The sequence below is a fragment of the Astatotilapia calliptera genome, chromosome 6 (genome assembly GCF_900246225.1).
Source record: "Astatotilapia calliptera chromosome 6, fAstCal1.2, whole genome shotgun sequence".
NCBI classification, from domain to species: Eukaryota; Metazoa; Chordata; class Actinopteri; order Cichliformes; family Cichlidae; genus Astatotilapia; species Astatotilapia calliptera.
This window is the reverse complement of record NC_039307.1, coordinates 12,808,639-12,834,848: the sequence shown is the minus strand read 5'-3', so window position 1 is coordinate 12,834,848 and position 26,210 is coordinate 12,808,639. Positions and strand designations below refer to the sequence as shown.

The 26,210-nt window shown below is 38.5% G+C and overlaps 1 protein-coding gene across 2 annotated transcripts; it reads right to left on the bottom strand.

The window, feature by feature from the left end:
- Positions 1–15,354: 15,354 nt before the first annotated feature.
- Positions 15,355–25,809, bottom strand: LOC113023923 (uncharacterized). 2 transcript variants are annotated; one of them, XM_026170397.1, is made up of 6 exons: positions 25,747–25,809; positions 20,785–21,380; positions 18,929–19,393; positions 18,691–18,846; positions 17,576–17,668; positions 15,355–16,572 (listed from the first exon to the last, which is right to left on the bottom strand). In XM_026170397.1, the coding sequence occupies exons 2-6, from the start codon at positions 21,349–21,351 to the stop codon at positions 16,255–16,257; spliced, it is 1,599 nt and encodes a 532-aa protein (XP_026026182.1). In that variant the 5' UTR covers positions 21,352–21,380; positions 25,747–25,809; the 3' UTR covers positions 15,355–16,254. The 2 variants fall into 2 exon arrangements, with proteins under 2 accessions (XP_026026182.1, XP_026026183.1); XM_026170398.1 differs by lacking the exon at positions 25,747–25,809 and adding an exon at positions 21,615–22,004.
- Positions 25,810–26,210: the final 401 nt, after the last annotated feature.

The following is a 26,210-nucleotide window of genomic DNA, read 5'->3' as shown; positions in this document are numbered from 1 at the left end:
GACGTTTCAAAACAATTCGATTTACATGACTGGCACAGTGATTTTGTACTTAGTTTGACTATTCAGTGACACTTATGGAAATTTTTTGTTGTTATAAAAAACAAAATGACATGTTTTCAGAAACCTGCCTCCTTTCAATGAGAAAGGGAAATAACTGTGCACTCTTGATTAGGAATGATGATACACATATATTACAATGTTGAAATTTCCTGATGACCTATACAATGCATGGTATCCAGAGGATGTGTTTGTATCATGTTCAAATGAGTCCACCAAGATTTTTTAAAGATGTTTAGTTTATGAGAATAAATATTTGTCCATTTTCAATAGATTGGAGGTGATAGTCATCTAAAAGATAAGAAAATGCAGAATTCATCTTTGTAAAGAATTATGATGTAGATGATACAAGATTCAAGATTCTTTATTTGCCACATGTATAGTTAACACGCAGTGAAATGTGTCCTGAAACGCTCATCGACTGTGCAAAAAGAGAAAACTGTATACAGTAAGTGAATTATATACAAAAGAGGACATTATGTGTAGTAGGTAAGTGAATTATATACATTAAGTAAATTAAATTAAATAATCTGGAAATTTTAAATTGGGATTCTGAAAATGTACTTTGTGTGAGTGGAATGTTCAAGATTCAAGAAGTTTACTGTCACGTACACTGCAAAACACAAATGGTTACGTGTCTTGCAGACGTTCAGCTGGAGGTCGTTGTCCTGGCACCACAATACCAGGTTCTTCACCTCATCCATGTAGGCTGCCTCATCATTGTTGGAGATGGTGCCCAACACCACTGTGTCGTCACAATTCACAATGGTATTGGAGCCATGGGTGGCCACACAGTCAGAAGTATAGAGGGAGTAGAGCAGTGGTGAGAGTACACACCCCTGTGGCGCTCCCATGTTGATGGTGATGCTGTCGGAGACACACCTACCAACCCTCACCACCTGAGTTCCATCAGTGAGGAAGTCCAACACCCATGCACATAGACGGCCGTTGAGTCCTGGATGGGCACTATTGTGTTAAACGCTGAGCTGTAATCAACAAACAGCAATCTCACATAGTTACCCTGTTTCTTGTCCACGTGGCTGAGAGTGGTGTGCAGGCCATAGGCGATGGTGTCCTCTGTGGATCTGCTGGGTCGGTAGGCGAACTGGAGCGGACCTGTGGTGATTGGGATGGAGGAGGAGATGATGTTCTTCAACAGCCTTTTGAACATCCTGTCTTCCTTCTCTCACCCCAACCGGTCGCAGCAGATGGCCCCGCCCCTCCCTGAGCCAGGTTCTGCCAGAGGTTTCTTCCTGTTAAAAGGGAGTTTTTCCTTCCCACTGTCGCCAAAGTGCTTGCTCATAGGGGGTCATATGATTGTTGGGTTTTTCTCTGTATCTATGAAGCGCCTTGAGGCGACTTTTGTTGTGATTTGGCGCTATATAAATGAATTGAATTGAATTGAACATCTTCATTACCACCAAAGTCAATGCAAGTGGCCAGTAGTCATTCAGGCATGAGGGCAGGATTTTTTATTTATTTATTTATTTTAGTTGTGAGTTTCTGAAACACAGTTTGTGGCTTCATTTAACGATCGCAAATAAATAATCATAGCGTATCATAGCCATACCCTGAAAAAAAATATTTTTTTACCTTTTTAACCTTATTCTTACAGTATGTGACCTTAATGCTCATGTTCAATTTATTAGTTCTGACAGTGATTCAAAGTGATCCTGAGACATTCACATGCATACATTAAGTGGTATGAGTGTTAAACAAGTTAAAAGAAAAGTGTTTCAAGTTTATAGCACTCTTAATCGACCGTGTGGGTAAAGCTGTGAAGTGTTCCGCATTGTTTGATTAAATACTGATTGCTGTTATCACTGAATGTGTATTCTCAATTGCTGTTGTCAGTCTTTTTAGTTTTTCATAGTGAAGTTCTAAAGTCAACAACAGTAAATACAAAACATTGTTCAACTTTAAAACATACTGGGAGAAAACTGCGAATGGACTGTGTGTCTGTGTGTGTTTGCAAAAGGGAGGAGCATCTAGCTCAGGGGTGGGCAATCTCAGTCCACGAGGGCCGGTGTCCCTGCAGGTTTTAGATGTGTTCTCGAACCAACACAGCTGATTTAAATGGCTAAATTAGCTCCTCAACCTGTCCTGAAGTTCTCCAGAGGCCTGGTAACGAACTAATCATGTGATTCAGGTGTTGACCCAAGGTGAGATCTAAAACCTGCAGGGACACCGGCCCTCGTGGACTGAGATTGCCCACCCCTGGTCTAGCTCATAAAAGAGTAACAGGAAGGGGAAGTGGAAATTATCGACAGTGGAGCTATTTGTTAACCCTTTACAGCCGATCGGAGCGGGCACGCTCTGTTTTGCGTAACTATTTTTAAATCCCGGTAGCTCTGCAACCACTTAAGCTAGCACAATAATTTTTTTTGCATATGAAACTGGAGGAGTTGTACTTACATCTTATGCCATCAGCTTGTCCTAGGTCACAGTTTCCTTCCACATATAGCTTTGCAAAAACTGCATAAAAATCACTTGCAGCAACAAAAACATGATATTCCAGAAACACGCTTCGCCGATCCATCAGCTGTTTGTAACACTTCCTACGTCCATCAGCGCGAACTATCACATGACCGCATGACCTGCCCGAAACCGGAAGTGACGTCATTTTGCGGAAATGTAGTTTTTTACGATCGGGCCCTTATGAGCTTGTGTTTTACTTGTTATGTGTTTTAAAAAGTTATGTTTGAGTTTATGACTTTCTGTGTCGTTTCTGGGATGCTTAGGACTCATATTGCACTGCTGGAAATAGTTTATTTTGATGCATATGCTGTTATTTTGCAAATTTGCACTATAATATTTATTTTCGTTTTTCCTGCAGTATATAAAAATTGGTGTATTTCAAAAATAAAACTATGAAGACACTCAAAATAAATTTCCTGTGGTGGGAAACTAGTTTGTGTAACTTTTTTGTATTTACAGTTTTGAGGGATAAGCCTCTTAAATTTCTCTAACTAGAAATATATGTTAAAAAAACAAAAACGATTTTCAATTTTTTTGTAGTTTATTGCACTTTTTTGCAATTTATGTAATTACTATGCACCTAATGCAGACATATTATTAAAGTTTGGGCTATAATGGTTGTATTGATGTATAGCAACTTGAAATGCTCCCAAAAATGGCTCCACAGCATGTAAAAATATAATATAAGCTCTGGCGAACTTGGTTCTATGGTAGGTCTTAAAGGGTTAATACTGCCACACACTTTATGTCATTGATCATTTTTATGATTTCATCGTAAACATGGTAAAAATCAGTGGATGTGCTTTTATTCTTTCTGGTAAGTTGTTGTTGTTTTTTTTTTTTTTGGGGGGGGGGGGGGTTGCTTCTTTTTTTTTTTTTTAGTATTTGCACCTAGACAATAAGCAGGTGCATAAACGTGGTAGCTGTCAAGTAATGTTTGCAAATATTAAAATACAATTCATATCACTATTGATAGAAATGTTAATATTTGAAGGTATGCATTCACTGAAAAAGTTTTCTTTTTATTTCTGCTTATAGCTCTCAATATTGTGGAGATAATGACACTCAATGTACAAGGTGAAATTGGGGGAAAGGTGTCATTCACATGTTCAAACTGGAACATTTGGTTCAGTGTGACCACTAATAATAAGTACCTTTGTGAAAGTCCATGCTCAGATAAAAAACACATAATCATCACTGCTGCACCTGGAAAGACTAAACATCAAAACAGAGTAATCCTAAAAAACAAAGGGAATGATTTGTTAGTGACTTTCAATAATCTTAAATTGGTAGACTCAAAAAAATATTACTGTGGAGTTGAGAGACTCGCCTCTGATCCACTTATAGAGATCAATCTAAAAGTTGTACACGGTGAGTTTCTTTTCTTTCTTTTCTTTCAAGAATTAAACAAAACAAATCCTTTGTTCAAATCAGAAGGAACTTACAATCTTAATTTATTTATAAATGTATGCTGCATTTGTGGTTCCAGGTCCCAAAAAACCTGCTAAGACAGTCACTGCTGGGTCAACTGTGTCCTTTGCTGTTTTAAACAGAACGACTATGCCTTCAAGCCATTTGGATATTATTACTAATTTGTCTGTCCTATCCTATATAACACCAACTACACCACCCATTCAAAAAGATGGTAAGAACACACATGAACTAAATCAGTGGTTCACATGCTTTCTTCATGTTGTATTCTGTGCATGCACGTTATCATGTTCAGTCAGAGTTTGATGTTTGCATTTTCTTCAGTTTTCAGTAGTTTCAGATGTGAGTTCAAATAAATTTCTCTGATGAACTGTTTCAATGATAGCACGATAAAGAATATACTGAATATTATGAAATGTGATAAAGATTTTGTTCTGAATAACTTTATTTTTTTCTTTGTTGGCCAGGAATTTTGCCATATTTAATTTTAGGTATCATTGCCATAACAGTGATGATAGTATTGATGGTCATGTTGAAGTTTATGCAAACTTTAAAAAAAAAAATGGGTAAGGTCACACACACCACCACAGACATTGTGCATGGAAAATGTGGTACAGCGTCCATGACACATTTCCTGTTGTACATTTGTAGAAATTGTGTCTCCACAGGAAGATGCACATGTGGTAAGTTAGTTTGCTTTTTCTTTTCTTTAGATGTCTGTGGGTGGGGGTGGGGGGTGGGGGGTGGCAGGCTGGTGTGTGCGTTTGCATGCATATTATTCAGTTAACAGTTTTGTTATTTCACCAGTAACGTCTATTGAGGTAATATATTGATTACTGAACTCTCTAAAGCTTAATTCATAAATTAAAATATTGATAGCTAAAACCTTATAATGCCATCTTCAGTAACAAGATAACATCAGCTGTGTTTAATAAGGATGGCAGTGACTTTTATGTCAATGCTTTCAGCATGGTAATAGCATTTTTATGTTTTACTACTTTTTTTCTCTTTTCTATCTTTAAAACTTTAAGGATTTTACATATGATGAAACTGGACCTGAAGACCAGCAGACTGCGAGGCCAATGGTCTTGAGTGCAAGTCTCACTAGAATGAATGCTGATGTTGACTCTGAAAGTCTCTATGCAAATTATCTCCAAGACAGTCAATAAGCAGTGATAAACGATTCATTGTACTCTTTTGCTCAACTACTCAAACATAAAACTGAACACAATGAACAAAAAAGTAATTCTATATATTCCCTTGTTTACCTACCACAGGCAACCTGAACCTGACAACTGTGACAGGAAATAATTAGAAGGGAATGCTGTTAAAATTTCATTTTTCTTTTCTTTATCATATAGCAGTGTATTGTGTAACGCATGTATGAATGCAAATAATTCCAAAAATTAAGTCCAAGTCTATTCCAAATGATCAAAATAAGGATTGGAAGAAGGATTACTATCAAAATAATCCTACAAGCAGATAGATGTTCTGTACACAGAGCATCAAACATGTGCTTTATCCTGTGTTACTGATAAGCATTTTCATATTTTCCATCATTATACTGTAAATGAACGTCAATTTCAGAAACACAAGCAGAACAAGAAAAAGAGAACATGATAAGGAAGGTGAGCAAGAAGTTTTAATTCATATTCAGGTCTCAAAGATGAATAAAATAAATATTTACCAGCACAAACAAATATCCTGCACTGTGCATTAAACATCACATAGTTTCTTAGTGAGTAGACTGAACAGCACAAAATCTAAGCACAAAACAGCACAGTGCTATGAGCACAAAATCATCAAAAACCTTTTAACTTATAAGAATTAAAGTAATCATTCACTTGTTCTGGAAAATTTGATATTTTTTAAGGTAAAAAAAAAATACATCATACCGAAATATTCAACTCAGTTCAACTCAACTCGGTTTTATAGTGCCAACACATAAGAGTCAACTTGATATTAAAGACTCTTTAGTATTACAGAGAATCAGATGATAAGCAAATACACTGGCACAGTAGGAAGAACGAACTCCCTTTGAACAGGAAGAGACCTTTAGCACGGTCAGGGAGATTTGGCTGTGAATAAAAGCAGGACTCAAACTCATTTTATATCGAGGACAACATGCAGACCACTTTGATGCTAAGTGGGCAGCACCGGCGAAACTCCCCTTTCTGTCAGTGTAAAGATGTTTCATTACACATTAAATGCCTCAATATAAGAAAAAGAATTTCAGTTCCAAAAGGATGTCTCAGTCTTCCAACATGATAAAGAAATACTGCTTGGTAAATGAAAGAAATGTGTCAGCATGACTGTTTGGGCTTAAACTGTAAGAATTAAATATGTATATCTGTTAGCTCAAAACTGAACCCACTGAAAATGTCCTTATTGTGGACTCATTGCAAAAAAGAAAAGAAAAGAAAAAAGAAATCATTATAATCAGTAGGATGTTTTCTGTTATTTAGTTACTGTTGTGTAGTATGGGCCCAGGCCTTCAGTTTGACACCTCTGAATGAAAGTGATAGGCTTTTTTGTATTTATTAAAGAGACATTATACAGTAGACTTATGTTACCAAGCATAAACATTAGAATTGTTTTTAACAGTGTAACTTTGACAGCTGCGTCTTCCTAATAAATCTGAAATCTGAGTGTTGTACTGGATTCTGATGTATAATTGTCTCCACTGGTTCTATATTTTTTGTGAAACTGACTTCATGAATTGAAATTCCTATTGAAATTCTTGCCAAACAATGGCCATATTATTTTTATCTGTCCAAAAGCACAAGGTAGACCAAGCCAGATGTTTCAGATTTGCATGAAGACAGCATCTCTCAAGCTCAGCTCTGGTATGTGACCTTTTTTTTTTCCTTGGCCTGTTGCGGTGGTTTTCACTCCTAACTGGTCACGGCAGATGGTTGGCCCTCCTTGACACTGGATCTGCTAGTGGTTTCTACCTGTTAAAGGGAGTTTTTTCCTTCCTACTTCCAAAATGCTTGCCCATATGTGTACGTCTGATAGTTGGGATTTCTCTGTATTAATGTAGGGTCTTTACCTTACAATATTAAGTGCTTTGAGACAACTGTTTTTGTGATGTGGTGCTATATGAATAAAACTGAATTGAATTGGGAGTAGCTCTTGCAGAAGATCCCTTGATTTAAAAAAAAATATTTTATCACCTGTTAAAGTTTACTTTTCTTGCGCTTTGTGATTTCTGTGAAGGTTAATTGGTCATTTTTGTTCTGCAAGTGTTGTAAAGTCAAATTTTACAAATCCACGAGTTTTCTACACATTACACTGCAATCCAGGAGGAACTATGGAGGAAATTATGGGTTTTCAGCAATGGTGCTGATCCACCTGCAAACATGAAGACTGTAAGGTGTTATATGGGCAATATTGTGGGTGAGCTTGGTGAGCTGATTAAGACCAATGGGAGCACAGTGAAAGGATTAAGTTCATGGAGCATTGCAGTGAGACGTGACAATACTCACACTTCCTGGACCACAATGTGACCATAACTGGCTTCAAAACTTTTCAGGAGACAGCAACCTTAATCTGAGCTGTAGGAAGAAATGTGGATTACACTAGTTGGGGAAGTTGTGTAAACCTGGATATGTAACTGTGAAGTGACATTTTTGTGGCTTCAGGACTGAACTGCTGTTGAAATGCACTCCTATTACTCACAGAGAGAAATCATCCTTTCTGTTTCAATCTGAATGTGATTTCAATCAACACTATGTGCATTCCTCCATTAACTGACGCAACAGTCGCTCTAATGTGGCTGTGGTGAATGGCTGTAGATATTTAATGGATCCAGACTGCCCTGTGCACCACTTACTGAAAATGCAGCTGAACATTTTCTCTGGCATCACAACACACGCAAAAATATTTACCATCTTTTACAATAATACCTGCATTCATTTTATATTTAAGCTTACGCCTATTTAAGCTTTAGATTTTTTTTTTTATTGAATATTAAAGATGACATTAAATCTCTCTTTTGACATTTTCCTTTTTGATGAATGATTTGGTAACAAACCAAAATGCTCAGAGTAATACACAGCCAGGTGTTTTGGCTGTTTTATGAATTTCTGTTGTATTTCTTCTGCCAGTATGTTTTGTTTTGTTTTGTTTTTTTACTCTTGCTAGATTCATTCACACACAGAGGCAGCTGAAGTCACCTTGGCAGCGGGTATGCCCTCCAGTAGCTGATCTTGTCAGACTCAGAGTGAGAGCAGCTTGATGTCGTTGTTATTGTTGTTGTGTACATCACCCACCAGGGAAAGAGTATGTTGGCCTGGGATGTTCACTCTGTTATCAGTGACAGTCAATGACACTGCTACTAAGTGAAAAGGATTAGCCATCTGTTTCTCTCTCTGTCTTTCTTTCACTCTCAGTCACTTCCAACCATACACTATACTGGTTTTGTTTGAAGAAGGGTGCAAGAAAATTTAAGGTAGATTCATTAAGTAGGTGAGATGAAAACTGCCTGAGGGTACACACTGCTCAGTAAAATTAACAGAACGCTCAATCATCACAGTGAAACACCAAGTCAGTTAAACTTCATGGATATCAATTAGTCCAGCTTGAAAGTGTAAACCATTATGAATCCGTTTCACCTGCATGGAAATGAAAGTGGCAACAGGTCACTGGAAAAGCAGCGGCAACACAACTCCTAAAAAATAATTACAGGTGATTGCCACAAACCATTAGCATCTCCTTTTCTCTCCTGACCTTTTTGTTCTATAATTTTGCTATTTGCTAATGTTCCTCTCGCTTCTGTTGCATGAGACATTACCTGCAGCCACTCAGGTTTACCCAGGGAGTCCAAATGCTTCAAGATACCATTGCCACGTCTGCCAGTTGCAAGGTTTAGTGTGTCTCCCAGTGCAGTCTCAAGAGTGCGGAGTAGATACCAGAAGATGTGTTGTTACATTTAATTGCAATTTACAACAAAAAGCAAATAGATATTTTTGATTTTAAAAACATGACTGGTTATTAAACTATGAAGGATAGCTTTGGGTATAATGGTTATTAAAATATATTTATTCATTTTTAAAATATTAATTCATATTCTTTGCCAAATTAATAGTGTGGACTGTTTTAGGCAGTATTACACATAAGTTTCTTTTTTTCTCTCCAGTTGGTATGGACCCCCAGTCTTGCTAAATTATCCTGTTTCTGACTCATCTGCAGAAATATTTTGAAGGACTTCAGCCAAATTTTACTAGTCCTTTATTTATCAAGGTAAAAAAATCTCATTGAGATTAAAAATCTAATTTCCAAGAGAGACCTGGCATCATGGCCACAAACGTCAAAAATACATGTACCACATAAGTACATTTAAAACAAACAAAATTTAAAACAAATACAATATCCCGTTCAAACATGTGAAAAATATACAATAGCAAATCAATTAAGAGTGACATTAAAAACAATCGCACTGAGTAAAAGAGTTATCCGGTTCCTTTAAAATGGACTTAAACTCCCCCAAGGTAACTAATTCTGATAATCTTCAGTTCCTTCTGCAGATTATTTCAAGAAACACAGACAGAATATTTAAAAGCCTTTTTTCCTCATTCTGTTATTTATTTACAACGACACATTCTGGTTGAAATATACATTATATACATTTGTGAGCATGGTGGTCATTTAACATGAACCATGAGATCAAGTAGCTAATAAACACCTTTACGATCTGTGTTCTAAAATTAGATTAACCCAATAACAAGCATACCTAAAATCCTTTAAGCTCATAATTACAGACTTGAACTTCTGATGTTGCATGTACAAAATGATTTGTTCCAATTAAGTTAATTTACTTCCCTGGACTCTGAAGCTGAGGGGGTGGGGGTGGGGGGGGGGGGTTGGGCTCATGACAACGCTCCCCAAATCTTTTTATGAACTTCAAACCCTCTTACAAGCAGCTATCAAAGCCTAAATATGGCTTCCTGCCTCCAATCCAGCTGAGGCCATGCATATACTCTCTGATCAGGATCCTGCACTTTAAACTCAATTTAATTTCACTGAAATAGAATAAAGATTATAAAGAGATTGCTACTCAGTGTGCAGTATGTCATCTGTCTAGAGCAGTAACAAGGGCTAATTTTATCTCACTGCAGTGAGATAAAATTAGCTACTTGATCTCATGGTTCATGTGAAATGAACAGCATGCTCCCAAATGTATATAATGTATAATGTAAATAACTTTAAAGATTCAGTCACACAATAGTAAACATAGAACTGCAACCTCCTTGCAACCAGGAAAGATCATTGCAATCTGTCTAAAACTGAGAGTGAGTAGTTGCAGTGATCCACTGGTTGCCCAGAGGTTTAGACTTTGGGTTGCAAGGCAATTGCACAGGTCACCTGGTGGAAGGCAATTCAGATTGCAGTCATTCAGAGTCCGTCTGTACCAGTGAGTGCAATTCATCTGCTCTTCCATTTATTTCCCCAAGTGAGCATGGAATATAATCAATCACACAAATGCAAACTCTGCTTGATTTAGCACCAAAAAGCACCTTATATATATGTGATAGTTACAGCTAGGGAAAGAAAGTAGACAGGGAGATGTTATTATAACAAAGACATTACTGGCACAGCTGCCATTAGATCAAAACTCTGATCTCAAAACTCTGATCTAAAACGTTGACTCTGTGCCTTAACCCTTTACTCACTCTTCACTCTAAGTGTTTAGAGTGAAGCCCCACATATTTATGCTTTGCATTAACACTAGTATTTTATTAAAACAGAACAGAGCTAAACTGAACTTTATGTGATGAGATAAGAATCCCAACACATTTTGTTCTCTGTACAGTGGACAGAGCACGCTCCAGTATTTCAGGATTTTAGTAACATTTCTACTAAAAACTCATTTCTTTTCTCAGCGGTGCACACACAGCGCAACTTCTATTTTTCTTTTTTTACTTTATTTGATAAATGTCATGTCATAACAAAGTGATATATGATGCTGATTGTCTATTAAAATGCAGTGATTATGGTGTGACGTGTTGGATTAATGCAGTGGTTCTCAAAGTGTGTGGCGCCCCCCACTGGTGCGGCGCAGAGTTCTGACAGGTGAGGAGCAAGTTACCTGGCAGGAAAGTCATGCAGCGCTAATGTTTAACATAGGAATCACTTTTATGTCAGAACAAAGAAATTCACAGCAGTTACATTTATAATATGCGCATCCGCTGAAAAGCTGCAGCCGTGTGTGTAAGTTGACAGCCACAATAAAAAAGTGTACTGAAAAGTGTGAACATGTGGTCGGATCTGTCGTGCATCATTTACAGTGGTGCCGAAACCCAGGACTGGGACACAAGAGACCGAACCACATACTCACACTTTTCAGTACACTTCTTTATTGCAGCTGTCAACTTACGCACGCGGCTGCAGCTTTTTAGCTACAGCCTACGCACTAACCCTAACCCCACTGAATCATACTTCTTATTAATCTCTGGCTCTCTTCCACAGCATGTCTGTTATAGTGTCTTCCTTGTCTCACCCCAACCGGTCGCAGCAGATGGCCGCCCCTCCCTGAGCCTGGCTCTGCTGGCGGTTTCTTTCTGTTAAAAAGGAGTTTTTCCTTCCCACTTTTGCCAAAGTGTTTTCTCATAGGGTGTCATATGATTGTTGGGTTTTTCTCAACAATTATGGTGGCCACAGTGAAGAGGTTAACAAGTTGAGCTGATTAATGGTAGAAAAACTATTATAATAGTATAACCAATGACAAAAAACTGCAAGCGTGTTGCTTTTGTTCTTTCTTGTAAACAGGGGACACATGATATGAGAATAATGAAAGAGAATAAAATGAACTGCTCCATGGCTTCATGTTTACTGCATGATAGATTATAAATCTGGCTGGAGGGAAACAGAGCCGAAGGGAGGACATCTGTGGTGCACTTGTATGGACAGTGGGGAGGTAACATCCGAGGCCCAGCCTTGCTGAAGGCCTGTTCAAGGTTGTTATATTCTAAGGAAAGCAACTACTCAGCTCAAACAAGATCCTTAACTGAAGTCAGGGTGGACGGAAAACAGGTAGCAAGAAAGAAATTACCCCACCTACCAGCTGATCAATCAATGATAGGATTATTGAGACGAGGGAAATTATATCAGGTGATATAAGTAAAAAATCTTTGTTTAAAGTTGTGACTGTCATCATTTCAGAGAGTGTGTGGCTCTGTTTCTTACTTAGAAAACTTTTCTCAAAACCACAGTCAACCAAAGCCTGATGTGAAAGGAATTTATAGCCTGAACAGAGTCAGGCAGATAACAGGAGAAAGGGCAGGAAGTTTATTTGAGAGCCACAAGTCAGTACTCCTGCCATTACTGATGTGTGAGTCTTTTTTAGCTTCATTCTGATGCAATAAAGGTGCTCACCCACTTGGATCTTCCACCGAGGTTCAGTAGCAGAGAGGCAAGCTCTCTGGAAATGCATTGGCTCCTCTTGTTGTGGAAAGGTGGAAGGAAAGTGGGTTGATAGCACTTTCTGTTGAGTCATTGTCTTAAGGTTATCATCAGTTTTAACAAACAGGCAAACTATGGAGTGGAATGTCTTGGTGTCTTTATTTAATCATCGACACTATGTGAATACACTTATGGGTCATTCCACCCTGTCCATAGCTTTTCATACACTGCAAGGATGTGAAAGGCTACGGAAGACCCGGCCAGACCATAATTCCCCAGGTTAATATATCAGGCTTCAATTACAATAGAGAAAACAGCACAATGCAGCACAGCTTTGGCAATCAACACACAGATCCCTGCCTTTGAAGTGGTCACTTTAAAGACAGGGACTAGGTCTGAGATGACTTTATTTTCAAAATGACACTGTTGCATGAACGTGGCGAGAAAATGGCTATAAGACAGGGATCCATCTGCCACCAGTTTTTTTCGATTGAATGGGGTCAAGTTGGTAATTACATTCAATCTGTTTGCAATAATACTGTGATTACTTGTGATAAATCTCAAATCTGTTGCCTTTGCAATTCAGCTGTTTCGTCTGCATCAGACTTGTAGTGCTGTACAGACCCAGGGATGGACACTACCAGTGAATCACATGAAATCAACACGGCAGAAACAACTCTCAGCCACAGACTAGGCCTTATCTAAATTTATAAACAAACAGATGCACCAAGTTCATTTTAATAATGACCAGCAATCTGCAAGCTTGTGGCTCAAAAATGATGGAGAAGGTAATGTACTCAGTGTAAGCATGTGTTTTACACATGTGTTTCTTGCTTTAAACAGCATGTCTGTTCACAGAAATGAGAGAAAACTGAGGAAAAGTGAATATCTATATGATATAAGGCTGAACTCTTATGTTAAAAATTGCTAGGGTCCATGTATTGTCCTGACAATCACTCTCATTTTCCAAACCATCTGAGTGTTTAAAAAATACTCTTACATGGTAAATGGAGATGGGTTTATGCACTAGGGCTGTTGTTTGACATCCCACAGTTAGAATGCCTTGCTTTGAGGAGCATCTTTGAACAAATGTTATATGTATGGTTTGTTGGCTTTGCAAATGATGGTGAAGCTGCTGTGATTGGCCAATGGAGAGGAACAGCAACGTTCCTAAATGAAAAGATCGACTTTATCCTGACCCCAAATTATTATATCATTCACAGATTTGTGATCCATGATGCTGTAAAACACATTACAGAGCTAAGTAAACTTAATATATCTGTTACTTTTCAAACTGTCTACTGATATTGGTAAATTGAACAAGTTGCCTCCTTCCCTATGTGGATATTAATAAATTTGTGTTGAAAAAGTAAATAAACAAAAAATAGAAAAAAAACCAGTGGTGATGCCGACGGCAGGAAAGCAGAAAAAGTCCCTCACAGCAGACAGTTTTCTTAGAAATGTACTCAGTTATATTTAATCATTCTTTCTTTAAACTGACTGCATTTTGTGCTGTTGCGTTTTGAGATGATTTCCTATTAAATATTGATGTTAAATAGCACATCTCACCACATAGTGCTAAGTGGACATGGGATTTAATTCTGGCATTTTAAATTGTTTGTATTGTTGCTTTTGACTTTCAGTGTCTGAAGACAAAAGCATATTGTGCATATTAATTTAACTAACCCTAGTGCACTGTAACATACTATTTGAATAATAATATAAAAACCAGACAAAAAAAACAGAGTGTGTCAATTAAATATTATTCAGAATTTTACGTTTTTAATCCCCGAGTCACCTCAAAAACTCTAGCCACCTTTCATCTGTAGTGAGGGTAAGCTGTCAGTCTACGGTTTAACTCAGCTGCTAATTAGGGATGGGTACTGGTAATGGCACCGGTTCTGACATAAACGGTAGTAACCAGACCGAAAAGCAGCGCACATTTCGGTGCTTTCTTTCAGTGCTTTTTTCCCCCCTGAGATGTCACACACTTTGAATTCTAGCCAATCATTTTACCTTTGCAAGCATAGTAGGCAGGCCCAGGTACGTACGTTCTTTTAGAGCAGAACTACAGACTAAAAATGCCCAAGGTGAAGCGCTCAAAAGTCTGGCTATACTTTACAGCAAAATATGCAAACTCAGCAGCCTGCAACAAGTGCTTTAAGCTGATACTGTGATTCTGTGCAAAGGAGTTAAGTCCTGGAATCTGATGAAATACCTGGCGACGTATAGCATTATGTTAAAAGCCGAGAAATGCACCGTATTTGATAGCTTGTGGCGAGACCTCACACCGTGCACATCTACTGCGAGTGTGGTGCCTGTTATCGGTCCCGGAGTTAGCAACATCCCCCAAGAACCCGAAGAGGAGAGTCCTGGCCCCTAGCCCTGCCAGTGTAGCAGAAATGATGACGGATGATGATGATGGCAGCAGCAGCCGTTCTTCTCTGCGTGAGTACACTCAAAAAAATAAAACATTAGATTTACTTAAAAAAGTTATGTCAAGTGGTTCCACACAACTGCTTTAAGTAACTTTTAAGAAATGTTGTTACTTAGTTTGAACTCAATACTGTTAAGTTAGATTTACGTAAGTGTATTGGCTAAATGTAACTTAATTGCAATGCTTAGCTGATACTTATCTTTGTTGCTTTAAGCCTACATAACTTGTTTAGGCAATATCTTTGTAATACTGTTACTTAGCTGGTACATAACTTTTCTGCTTTAGAAGGACATAACCTGGTTAGGTAGTATCTTTGTAAAACTGTTATGTAGCTGCTACATAACTTTGTTACTTTTGAATTATATAAAATTGTTAAGTAATTTCTATTCAATACAATTACAAATAAATCATTTACACTGGTTACTTCCATACAAAATAGCAAAGTTTCTTAAAAGTTACTTAAAGCAGTTATGTGGAACCACTTGACATAACATTTTTAAGTAAATCTTAGGGAGATCTTTTAGGAAGAAATGAAGACAGCACCCAAATTATCAAACACAATCCTGCCTTTAATAAGCACATTCAGTGCATATAAAATACTTTTTTCCAAGCACAACAGCTTAACACAAAGTGCAATCAATGCAACTTGTTACAAATTCCAAGTGAATATTTTGTGCAGAAAATGTAGATCAGTATAAAGTGCTAACCAACTTGTCGTCAAACTAAAATGATTAAAAAAAATGATCCAACAAAGTCCTGTCTTTACTAAGCACATTCAGTGCATATTAAATACTTGTTGACAGACCGAAAAGACTGTAGAGCCGTAGCTTAACACAAAGTGCAATCAATGCAGACAACTTGTTACAACTTTAACTAAATACTTTGTGCATAAAACAATATTTTACTTCAAAGATCAGTGAAGTGCTAACCAACTTGTCTTTCAACTGGTCCAGAAAGCATCCAAATTATCAAAAAAAATCCTACATTTTACAGGACGTTTCAGGAATTATTTTCAAACACTGATAAGCATGAAAGAGCAAACTAAACTCATTTAAAACAGTGAAAATTGGCTGTTTTGTTCAAAAACTGTACTGTAAAACAGTGCTACTCAGTTTTTCAAGTTATGGTTACATCCCAAGTTGCAGACAGCTGCCAAATGTCACATTCTTTGAAATATCAAATCACAGCGGCCTAACCGCTAGAACTTTTTAAAATGTCTGTCATTTTCTGTATGTTGTCAAGTAGCAGTAGAAGAAGTGCAACACCAATTTTTTAAGTAACAGTATTTTGCTAAAATGCAAATGAACATTATTGTTCTCTAAAACTGGTGAATGTTCCCAAGAAACAGTACTGACAATGAAAAAAAGTGTTTATGAACAACTTAACTATACCTGAACGTAAAGCATTCAAACTAAGTTAAGCAATAAGGGCCTCCCGCTTCCTCCTCTTTATTCAAGGAGTTTGTTTCTGAGCACTTGAACTTTGTTTGATAGCTTCTTAGCATCAAGTCCCATCAGTACTTTCTGAAAAAACTCAAAAGTGTACCTGAGGTTGGATGGGTAGCTCATGTTTAAAGTGTAGATCAGGCCGAATAACAACACAACAGCAGTGGCAACATCAGGAAGATCTCTGAGCACAGCGACACCCTCAATTATGATACCAATGTCTTCTGCCGGGTCAAGGTCACGCTCTCCTTCTGGTTTGATGACGTAGATGCCAATGAGCGTCTTCTCCATTTCACTTTCGGCCTCATGGAAGTCCACATCCTAAAAAAATTAATAAGTAAATAAACATAATAATACAAGTTGCAGGGTTTCATATCAATTAAAGGGATATTCCACCCAAAGTGGAAATTTGTCTATTACCATAAATTGCCAAGAGTTAGATAAGTGAGAAAAAAGCATTTTGTAACCAGCAAAGTACATTTCTGATCTTATACCCATTGTTCCTGGTGAGCTCAATAATCATGTCGACTGCAAATGAAAAGTAAAAAGTAACACGACGGATTTGCAGGAGGAGGAGATTTAGACTTGGGCCTACATTACGGTTACGCCAAAGCACCCTGTAACCCGCCATGGCATAGCACTTGGATACAACAACAGTGGTTGAAAAAGCCTCTGGTTTCCATAAATAAACACATATTCGAATATCCATGCACCATGCAGCGGCGGCTTACAGTGTTGTATGTGGTAACCATAATGTATTCCCAAGTCTAAATCTACTCCTCCAAATCCTTCAAGTTACTTATTACTTTTCATTTAAAGTCGACATGATTATTGAGCTCACCAGGAATAATTCGTACCATTAAAGAGTCATTTGCAACCAAAATGCTTATAGTTCCCATTCACTCCATTTTTTAAATGCTAGGCAAAAGCAAATAGACTGCTGCCGGATCAGGAGAATTATTGCACTGGTTACAAAATTATTTTTTCTCACTTATCTTACTCTGGGTAATATGGTAATAGACCAATTTTCACTTTGGGGTGGAATATCCCTTTAAGCTGCAAAACAGTAGACAGCTCAGAGCGAGATGAGAGGTGTTGGTCCATCATCTAGATTACACGGCAGAACAACAAAGCAGAAAGACACTCAGCCCACATTACACCCCAACTGTAATGGCAAGGGTCACTCCCGCATAAGCTTGTGCTTTTATATCTCCAATAATGTTCTAATTTTAACTTTTTGTTATAATCTAATGAATGTGTGTGAGGAAAAATTACCGTCAGTTAAATTTTTATTACTGGAAATTGTTTCTATTTGATTACTTGCCTGATATTCTTTGATCAAGCTGTTCGGATCTTCATTGAGGTAGACTGCAAGTCCTTTCAGCCTACACACTCTTCTCATTGCAACTGTGTCGTTCTGTAAAACATAAAAGCAAATTTTACTTAGCTAAACTTTAAAGACATTTTCAGTTAACTTCAGCAAAATAAATGTATATAATGCTTTGAGAAAAAAAGTCCATGACACACTACAGAAGAACAACAAAATTTAAAATAAAAAAAATTAAGGAAAGAAGGAACATTATCATTTGAAAAAATGTGACGAGCAAAAAAAGGTAACCACAGGATCCCAAAAAAAACAGAAACCCGACCAAAAACAGCAGCATGAAGAATCCAGTGAGGAAGAGGGTGAACAAGAGGTCACACCAAAGCCAGCCTGAACAGAGGATTTTTTTTTTTAAAGTAAACCACTGAGTCCACTGATCTAAGGCTTAGGAGGAGAGTTCCAGAGTTTGGGGGCCACAGCAGCAATGATCTGTCACTTTTGGTCTTTAGACTGTTGTGCACTACCAGGCTTTGATCACTGGACCTCAGGGACCTGCTGGGGGTGTTGGGACTGAGAAGATCTCCATTGTATGATGGTGCTTGTCCATGTAAGGCCCTAAGGACCAGAACCAGGATCTTGAAATGAACCTTGAAGTTGACCAGCAGCCAGTGACGCTGGAAGAGAAGCGGGGTGACGTGGGTGTGTTTGGAGGACTTGAACAGGAGGTTTTGCAAGGACAAATGAAAAAACAGTTGTAGTACTAAGCTCAGAGACCTCCCTTTATCCCGTCTTGGTTTGAAAGGTGCCTGATGGCAGTTTATTCTAGCTTCAGCTTTTCTACTGTAAATGCCAAAATTCTCCCCAGGGAGCCGCGGCAAATCCCGTTTTGGAAACGCTACTGTCCTGTAAAAACAGCTTTTAATTCTGGCAATTTTTTTTATAAAGTATCCAAATCAACTTAAAACTTTATTACTGTGACAACACTATCATGAAAAGGACAAAGAATAAACAATCCCATAATACCAATATTAAACTTTACCTTACAATAGAAGGAGACAACAAAATCATATGTATTAAAAGAGGGAATGAAGCATTGAAAAAAATTAATTCCAAACCTCATCAATTGCAGCCATGATTTCTGTGATCTTGCGTCCAGATGTTCCTCCCTTGTTTCTGAAGACTTTGGTCAGTTTGGTTGTGTTGTTGTCCAGCTGTGCCATAAATGTGGATGTTAGCGGGATCGTAGTGATGCGCTGGAATTCAGCATTTACCTGTAAAATAAACAAATGTTTAGCGTGATGGGTTTAAAATATTGCATGTGGAGTGCATTTGCAGATCAACTGATTCAGTTACCTCACGTGGAGAAAAAAGAGCTGGCCATCGGCTTTTAAAGTCAGCTACGAAGGGCATGTCCTGAAGAATTTCTTGCCTCCGGTGAGGAAAGGTTTGGGCCATTTTTGCTTTGATGGTTTCATTGTTGTTCTTCTTCTTGAACTCTGAAAGCAGCACCAACCTTTCTTCTTCCTGACTCTCTTGGGTTTCTCCAGCTGGATAATCAGGGCAGAAATTCACCTCTGCTCTCCTGGGTTTCTTGACTTGGTTGGGATGCACATTACTGTTCCCTCTTCTTTTGAGAGAATTGATGACCAACTCACTACACCCTAAGTTCTTCAGTTTTCCACGATAGTTTGACATTTTATACTTCAAACTGATCTTCCATGCAGAAAATCCAGTTTCTGAACCCTTCTCTTTCAAGCATGGATGCTTTACAACCAAAGCTTGGCAAACATCACTAAGATTGCTGTCTGAAGGGTAAGCTTTGTACTAGAGATGGCACGATACCACTTTTTTATGTCCGATACCGATACCGATATCATAAATTTGGATATCTGCCGATACCGATATGAATCCGATATAGTGTTTTTTAATCAACAAAACTGTTTTTTAAAATATCTTGCTGCATTTTGCAAGTCTGCAAGTTCATACTCAAGTTTAAAACAACAACTACACTAAAGCTATTCTGTTATACCTGTATACAAAAAAATATTTCATAGTTCAGCAATACTGATCAATCTAATAAACTTAGACCTACACCATCCTCCCTATTCTGGTATTTTAAAGAGTACTTAGCGTAAATATTAAGCAACCTAACTAATAGGGTTCCAACTCCCAGCAACAACAAAAAGAAATAAATAAAAAATAAGGAACCACCCCTCACGTGCCACCTCATGATGCTTAATCGACGTAATCAACCTTAATTTGATGCAGTGTGAAAAAAAATGAACAGAAATCAATTATTTTTCAAGAAATATTAAATAGATTCAACATCTTTCTTCAACAAAATTGCAGACTGCACAGATGGTACCTTCCCAAAGTAAAAAGTACTATAGCTTACTAGGGTATATATTAGACTTAATAGTCACTATATACAGTAATTGACTTCTATTCATTTTACATCAAATTAAAACTTTGGGTGTCAGATAATTATTTATTAAAAGCTCGACATTTTAAATGAGAATAAGAAAGAAAAGTATGTCTTTGTGCCCCCTTTTCCCTGTTCATGCCCTATCGGCCCCCCTGGCTAAACTTTGCTAGATCCGCCCCTGCACAGTTACCAGCGTCAGCTACGTAGAAAAAGATCCTGGTGTAGAAAGTAATATTAAATAAATTCTAACAACAGCTTATCAAGCTTAAACGTTCTGCTGTTGTTCAGCCACTGGTTTCCTCTTTCTGGTGCAAAGTGGGCCAAAAACAAACAAGAGACACGGACTCGCGACAGAAAAGCCGATCAGCTGATCATTTAAGCAGTTTCACGATTGAAGTAGCAGCCGGAGAGCGAGAGGCAGTCGCTTGTTAAGCTTAACGTGGGAATGCTTTACAAACATTCAGAGATGGACTTACACACTTGCTTTACTTCTCTCGGGGATAACTTTGTCGGAGATGAAATGCCAGGTTGCTAGCGAAGCTCCACATGCTATCCAGACCACCGACAGGTCCGGCATGCCACAGCTGCTCTATCACGTGATGCATACTGCTCCGACTGCTAACGTTCTGAGGTGAGTTACGGCGTGTTGCAAGTTTTGTGAGGTGCTTTCGTGATACTTAATGGATCGGATTACATTTTTTATTTTTCTCCGATATCCGATCCAGTAATTTAGGTCAGTATCGGACCGATACCGATACGTAATATCGGATCGGTCCATCTCTACTTTGTACTTCATAATTTCTGAAGACAAGCTCTCTAAAATGTCAGACTTGAGCTTTGGTTTTAGGGTTAAAAGTGTTCCATTGGCTTGGAATTCCTGGTTGCCTTTTGTCAATTGCAGCTCTACATCGAAGCTAAACTCAGGTATGCGAAAGTCCAGTGGCCAGGCTTCTGATCGCAGCGTGGAGTTTGCTGAGCTCGAGGAGCTTGATGACCTGGATTCTGGCGATGACAGTATATCTGTGTCATAATCAGGGTTGTGGCCAGAGCAGGGGCTACCCAAGTTAAATGAGGACACACTGCTTTCATTACTACCAGTGGATGTTTCTGGAACACCTGTTTTAATCACTTTTATTTTGTCCATGTCTTTTAGATCAAATGTGGATGTCATGTTAAGGAACTGATTAAAATCTGTGTCCATGTACTGCAATCTGAACTGTTCAGAAACTCCGCACTGATTTTCAATCTCCGCTTTGAGCTCGTTAACATTCTTTGGTATCCCCAAAGGAAGGGTTAACTTGAGTGCGTTGTTCTCCCCCAGGATTATCAGAAGCTTTGTTGGGGCTGTCATTTCTGATGTCCCAATCTCCAACTGTTACTCTAAAAAATAAGTGCAAGAACATGAGCAGGTGGTTCCCAAACTTCAGTACATGTTACATTTTTTTAGTGGTATTCAGAATTTTGCAGCACAATTTTTTTTCTAGTATTTTTACAAGGCTTGAAACATATCCGAGTAGATTTAAGTTCTGGTCCAACTATTTTTAAGAACCAAACTTTGAGAAGAACTGCTATACAGCACAAAAATTAAATCGGCAACATGGACATTAAAATTACCTGAACAGTGTATGTATCTCTTTAATGTAACCATGCGAGAAGCTCCGACTTGGTAGTCACAAAGTGGATAACAATCCACCAGATCCTCATGTGCAACAAGAGAAATTTCCTTTGGAGATGGGTCAATTTTGAAGGATCCATAGTGTTCAGTGTACCACGAGCTCAGTTTTTTTACTATAAACACCAACGAATCTGCCAAAATACACATCTGCAGGATTTCAGCAAACTCTGGCAGACCCCCCAGTGATCCATGTACTATTAACATGCCCTTCCTGTAGTAGATGCCTGCAACAGACACACTCTGGGCAAGGCTAACTACAGCTGTGTCAGGGTACTTTTCAGCAAGACAATGTGCAATTTCACGTTTGAGAAGTTCTACTGGGACTGCCGAGACTCGTGAAACCTCAAAAGTGGCTTTGCTACAGCCTGATGAATGCATGTAATGGCCAATCATGAGCTGGTGTTTGGTTGACAAAGACAGGGTTATGTTTTTGAAGCAGTTTGTGTGTCTAGCAACTTTTTTAAAAAAATGTGTGCTTTGCCTCGAATCTGATTGTCCATAATAAGGCAAGTGGACCAAAATGGCGAATTATTGAGGGATAATGAGCCAGAAAGTGATGTTTTGGCAATGGTCTTCTATCTGGGCATACTTCTTTGTACCTTTGATGGTGGTCTAAAATCTTACTCTCCAGGGGCCCGTTCTTCGTACCTCGCTAAGTAGGTTAGCCGGATTAGATTGTTGACGATTTCGCGTGATCCTGGATCAGTCGGTTCCCCGAAGCTCATCCGGGACTTGCTGTCATAGCAACAGAGCCGTAAGCGTAAACCTGCTCGGGAGCAGGTTTACTTTATGTAAACAGGATTAGATCGCGGCCACGCAGGTATGTCCGCTTCATTTATACGAAAGCAACAGCGATATTTTTCCACTGTTTCACCATAAATAAATATTATCAATGTAACTAAAGATAATGCAGCACTTGATCCTTTTATTGATGTCACACAGATACATACAGGTCATTTCCTAAAAAAGGGAAATGAACTATTAACATTCTATTACATGTATGTGATTATTACAGATGTAATTCATATTTCAGAGTAGTAATTGTAAATTACTTCGTGTAATCAAGATGAGAGACCACGGCTATAAAAGCGAAGGTGGATTTGGGAAGCCTGTCGCAGCCATGTCCTGTCCGTATACGCGACCAACCCATTGCGGAAGGTGCAAGATTGATAAGGAGAGTCCTCAGAATTCAGCGTATATTGCGGGATAGACAGGATCCTTTAGCTCAGCGCGACAGTGTGCTCATAGAGAGATATCGATATTCCCGTGAGGGTATTATTTACTTAACCAACTTGTTGACGAGGGGGTGCAGGACCACCACCTGTCTTTTTTTCCTCTGCCCTTTTCTTGGTTGCTGTTATGAACAAACTAACAGAGTATTACAGGCCAGTATTACCTTGCCAAGAGACGCAAAGCAATCTAAGAGATAAATATTACCATTCTGTAGAATACTCCTGTATTCCACTTTTACTTGTTCCCATGTTCTTGTGGGTCCTGTTGTGGCTCTAATGTGAAAGGGGATATAATATAACATATTATAATATAATATAATGCCATATGATATTGGACAATATAGTGTCATATGATAGATCTACCCTACCGCCTACTGGTGTTGGCCAGAGGGGCCGATGGCGCGATATGGCAGCCTGGCTACAACCGTAGCTGCCTCCACCAGTGTGTGAATGTGGGAGTGAATGAATAGTGGTATCGTAAAGCGCTTTGGGTGCCTTGGAAAGCGCTATATAAATCCAATCCATTATTATTATTATTATTATTAAATTACCTACGAGTTTGATTTGTCAGCAACTTTCTGCCAGCCCTCTCTCCTTGCTTTTGCAGCCTTTGCAGTGTTCTCTTGCGTTTTAATTAAACTCTGAAACTCCTGAAATCCCTCACTCATGAGTTCTTGCTCTGCTGCCGGAAAATACCGAGCACGCCCCTTCGACATTTTCGCCGACCAATCAGCGGGTTGCCGATCAATGTTTCTACTATCGATGCGTAGCCCCTTTTACGACACCCAGTGATGTCACATTCCTGCGTCCAGCTGTAGTAATCGTCAACAGCAGGTGTGTTCGGGGAACCGGATTAGCGAGCTCACGGTTAGCGCGATGATTTGATCTTGGATGTGTCATTTGATCTTGGATGTAGTAAGCGACGTACGAAGAACGGGCCCCCGGTATGCAACTGAGTCACTGTTATGAACAGGACACACAACAAGCTCAACAATATCCTTCAAATCTAGTAGAAGTTCCCAAGCTGGTTCGTTTTCAGGTATGTGTTGTCCAATAATAAGTGGCAGAAGTCTTAGTAAACACCAATTTTCATGTGCATTGCCACCAACAGTTTTTTTACTAAGAAAATTGTGAGGCAATTTCTGAGGGCGATTAGTCTGATCCCCTCCTTTGTAGGGAAATGACTGAACAAGTCTATTTAGATTTTCAAAAGTGATGTACTTCTTGCCTATTAGTATTCGAAGGCACTCAGCTATCTCAAAAGGCACAATACCTTCAAAAAGGTCATGTGCAAGATCAGGGGGGAATCCTGTAGTGACCTTGAAGAAAGACAGACTGTCTGCTAAGACACACGAGCTTTTCACACCACAACAAGCTACCCCTGTCTCACGTGCAGTTGCTATGTGTACACGATGGAGCTCCTCAGTTCTCAGAGAAAAGTCACTATTTGTAGCTTTTGATTCAATTTCTGAGCGTGTAGCAGTACAAAACCTGCAAAAGTAATCTCCAGAAAAACTTTCCACAAAACCGGCCAATCCATGAGCTCCGAGGCTGTCTGCCACTACATATTGGACAGTGCCTTTAAAGTTGACCCCTAAATTGTCAATGAACACTCCCTGCTGCTCTAAAATGACAAGGTCTTGCAAAAGTGGCTCAAATATTTTTGAATAGCCAAAGGTCCTAAGGTCCTCACTTTTGCACAAGAGAGCCAAATAAATAGAAGAGAGGGATGAATGACTACCTGGTGGCAAGTTACCTAAAATCCAGTAAACTGAGCAAAGTTTATGCTTTTTCCGTGATGTCCCCAATGGATTGCAAATTTCGAAATCATCAACATAAAGACAAAGAGATTCTTAGTTCACCGCCTGAGAAAAACTCATTATTTTGAAAATGTAGACCATCTTTATATGATGTATACTTTTCCTTATTTACAAAAGGATTCTGATTGTGGCTAGTGACAAATTTGTTCAGTATGTTTTCTTGTTTAAATATCTGCTGTAATGATTTTAGAATAGGAATATACTGAAAGGTCCTCTTGCTTTGGGAGTCGAGAATGTATTCAATTGGATCAATTACTTCAAAATGTTTTCTGTAATACTGTCTGCGTTTGAAGGCAGTGGCAAGTGTGCCGTCCTTTTCTATGGCTTTTAACAAAGGGTTAAAAGAAACTGCCTTTGTCAGTTCTTCAATAACAGGCTGGTCTAGACAAAGGTTATGATTCTTGAGTATGTCTACAATTACTTGATTTGTCAAAGGCACTGATGCACAGCTTATCAGGTAGTGCAATTCTGAAAGCAACTCGTCAATTGCTATGCTGGGAACATGAAAATAGTTTTCCAACTTAAGTAAAAGAGATGCAAAATTAAGTTCTATTACATTTGCCAAATCTTCAGTCTCACTTGTAGTTGTATCGTGATCAATATTTGCACTTATGTCCTCTTCTACAATAGTGTCTGTACTGTCATCAGCTGATGTTTGGCCTACAATAGTGTTAGCAATACCGATTTTAAAGTCTTTTAAGGTATAAGGATTGTGTTTCCTATTTCGATGAGACTTGAATGTACCATAGATATTTGTTTTGAAAGAACAACCCTCAAACATGCAATGCACAGTCTCGATACATTTTAGATGGTTGTTAATGTGAGAAAAATACTCCTGCTCCGAAGCTATGTTGCAGCAGGAACACAAATGGCAGTTAAATGTTGCCAAACTCACAGACTTGTCTAGAGTTCTTTGGGTATGTGATCTGCTTAAGTGGCTATGTAGAGCATTCCATGTTTTGAAAACACAGACACAATCAGAATAGGCACATGGATACTGCTGTCTACTATGAACTAACCTGTAGTGTTTTAATAACAGAGCTCGTGATGACACCACTTTTTTGCACAATTTGCACTGCCACATCAACGTATCTGGGGGAGAAGCACAAAAGACATTTTCATTACACTGTCCCTGAAAAAACTAAATAATTTGCACATTGTTAATGTTTCATATTAATCAGTTTTATTTTTAATATTGTATGCTACAACAATGAATTTATTGATCTACATCATCACCACTGCATATTGTGTAAATGTGTGTGTAATCTGACATTAAAAGTCGAGTGAGAAATCCCATGGACATTGTACAACATTAATGCAGTTCATCTTACACCAGCTTACTAAATGCTTTCTGCAAGCTACATCAAAACGTAAGCTGAAATATTAGACAGAAAATACACCCTAACCTGTCTGCTAGCGAGGAGCGCTTCTCCACTGTTGTTGGCTAAAGTGCAACGCAGTCAGGCGTCCGAGTATAAACTTG

Coding starts and splice junctions, on each gene's coding strand:
- LOC113023923 (XM_026170397.1), bottom strand. CDS start 21,351: ATGACAGCCCCAACAAAGCTTCTGATAATCCTGGGGGAGAACAACGCA. Junction 19,394..20,784: donor CAGAAATTATGAAGTACAAA/GTAGAGATGGAC, acceptor CTCTAGTACAAA/GCTTACCCTTCAGACAGCAA. Junction 16,573..17,575: donor GCTTGATCAAAGAATATCAG/GCAAGTAATCAA, acceptor TAATTTTTTTAG/GATGTGGACTTCCATGAGGC.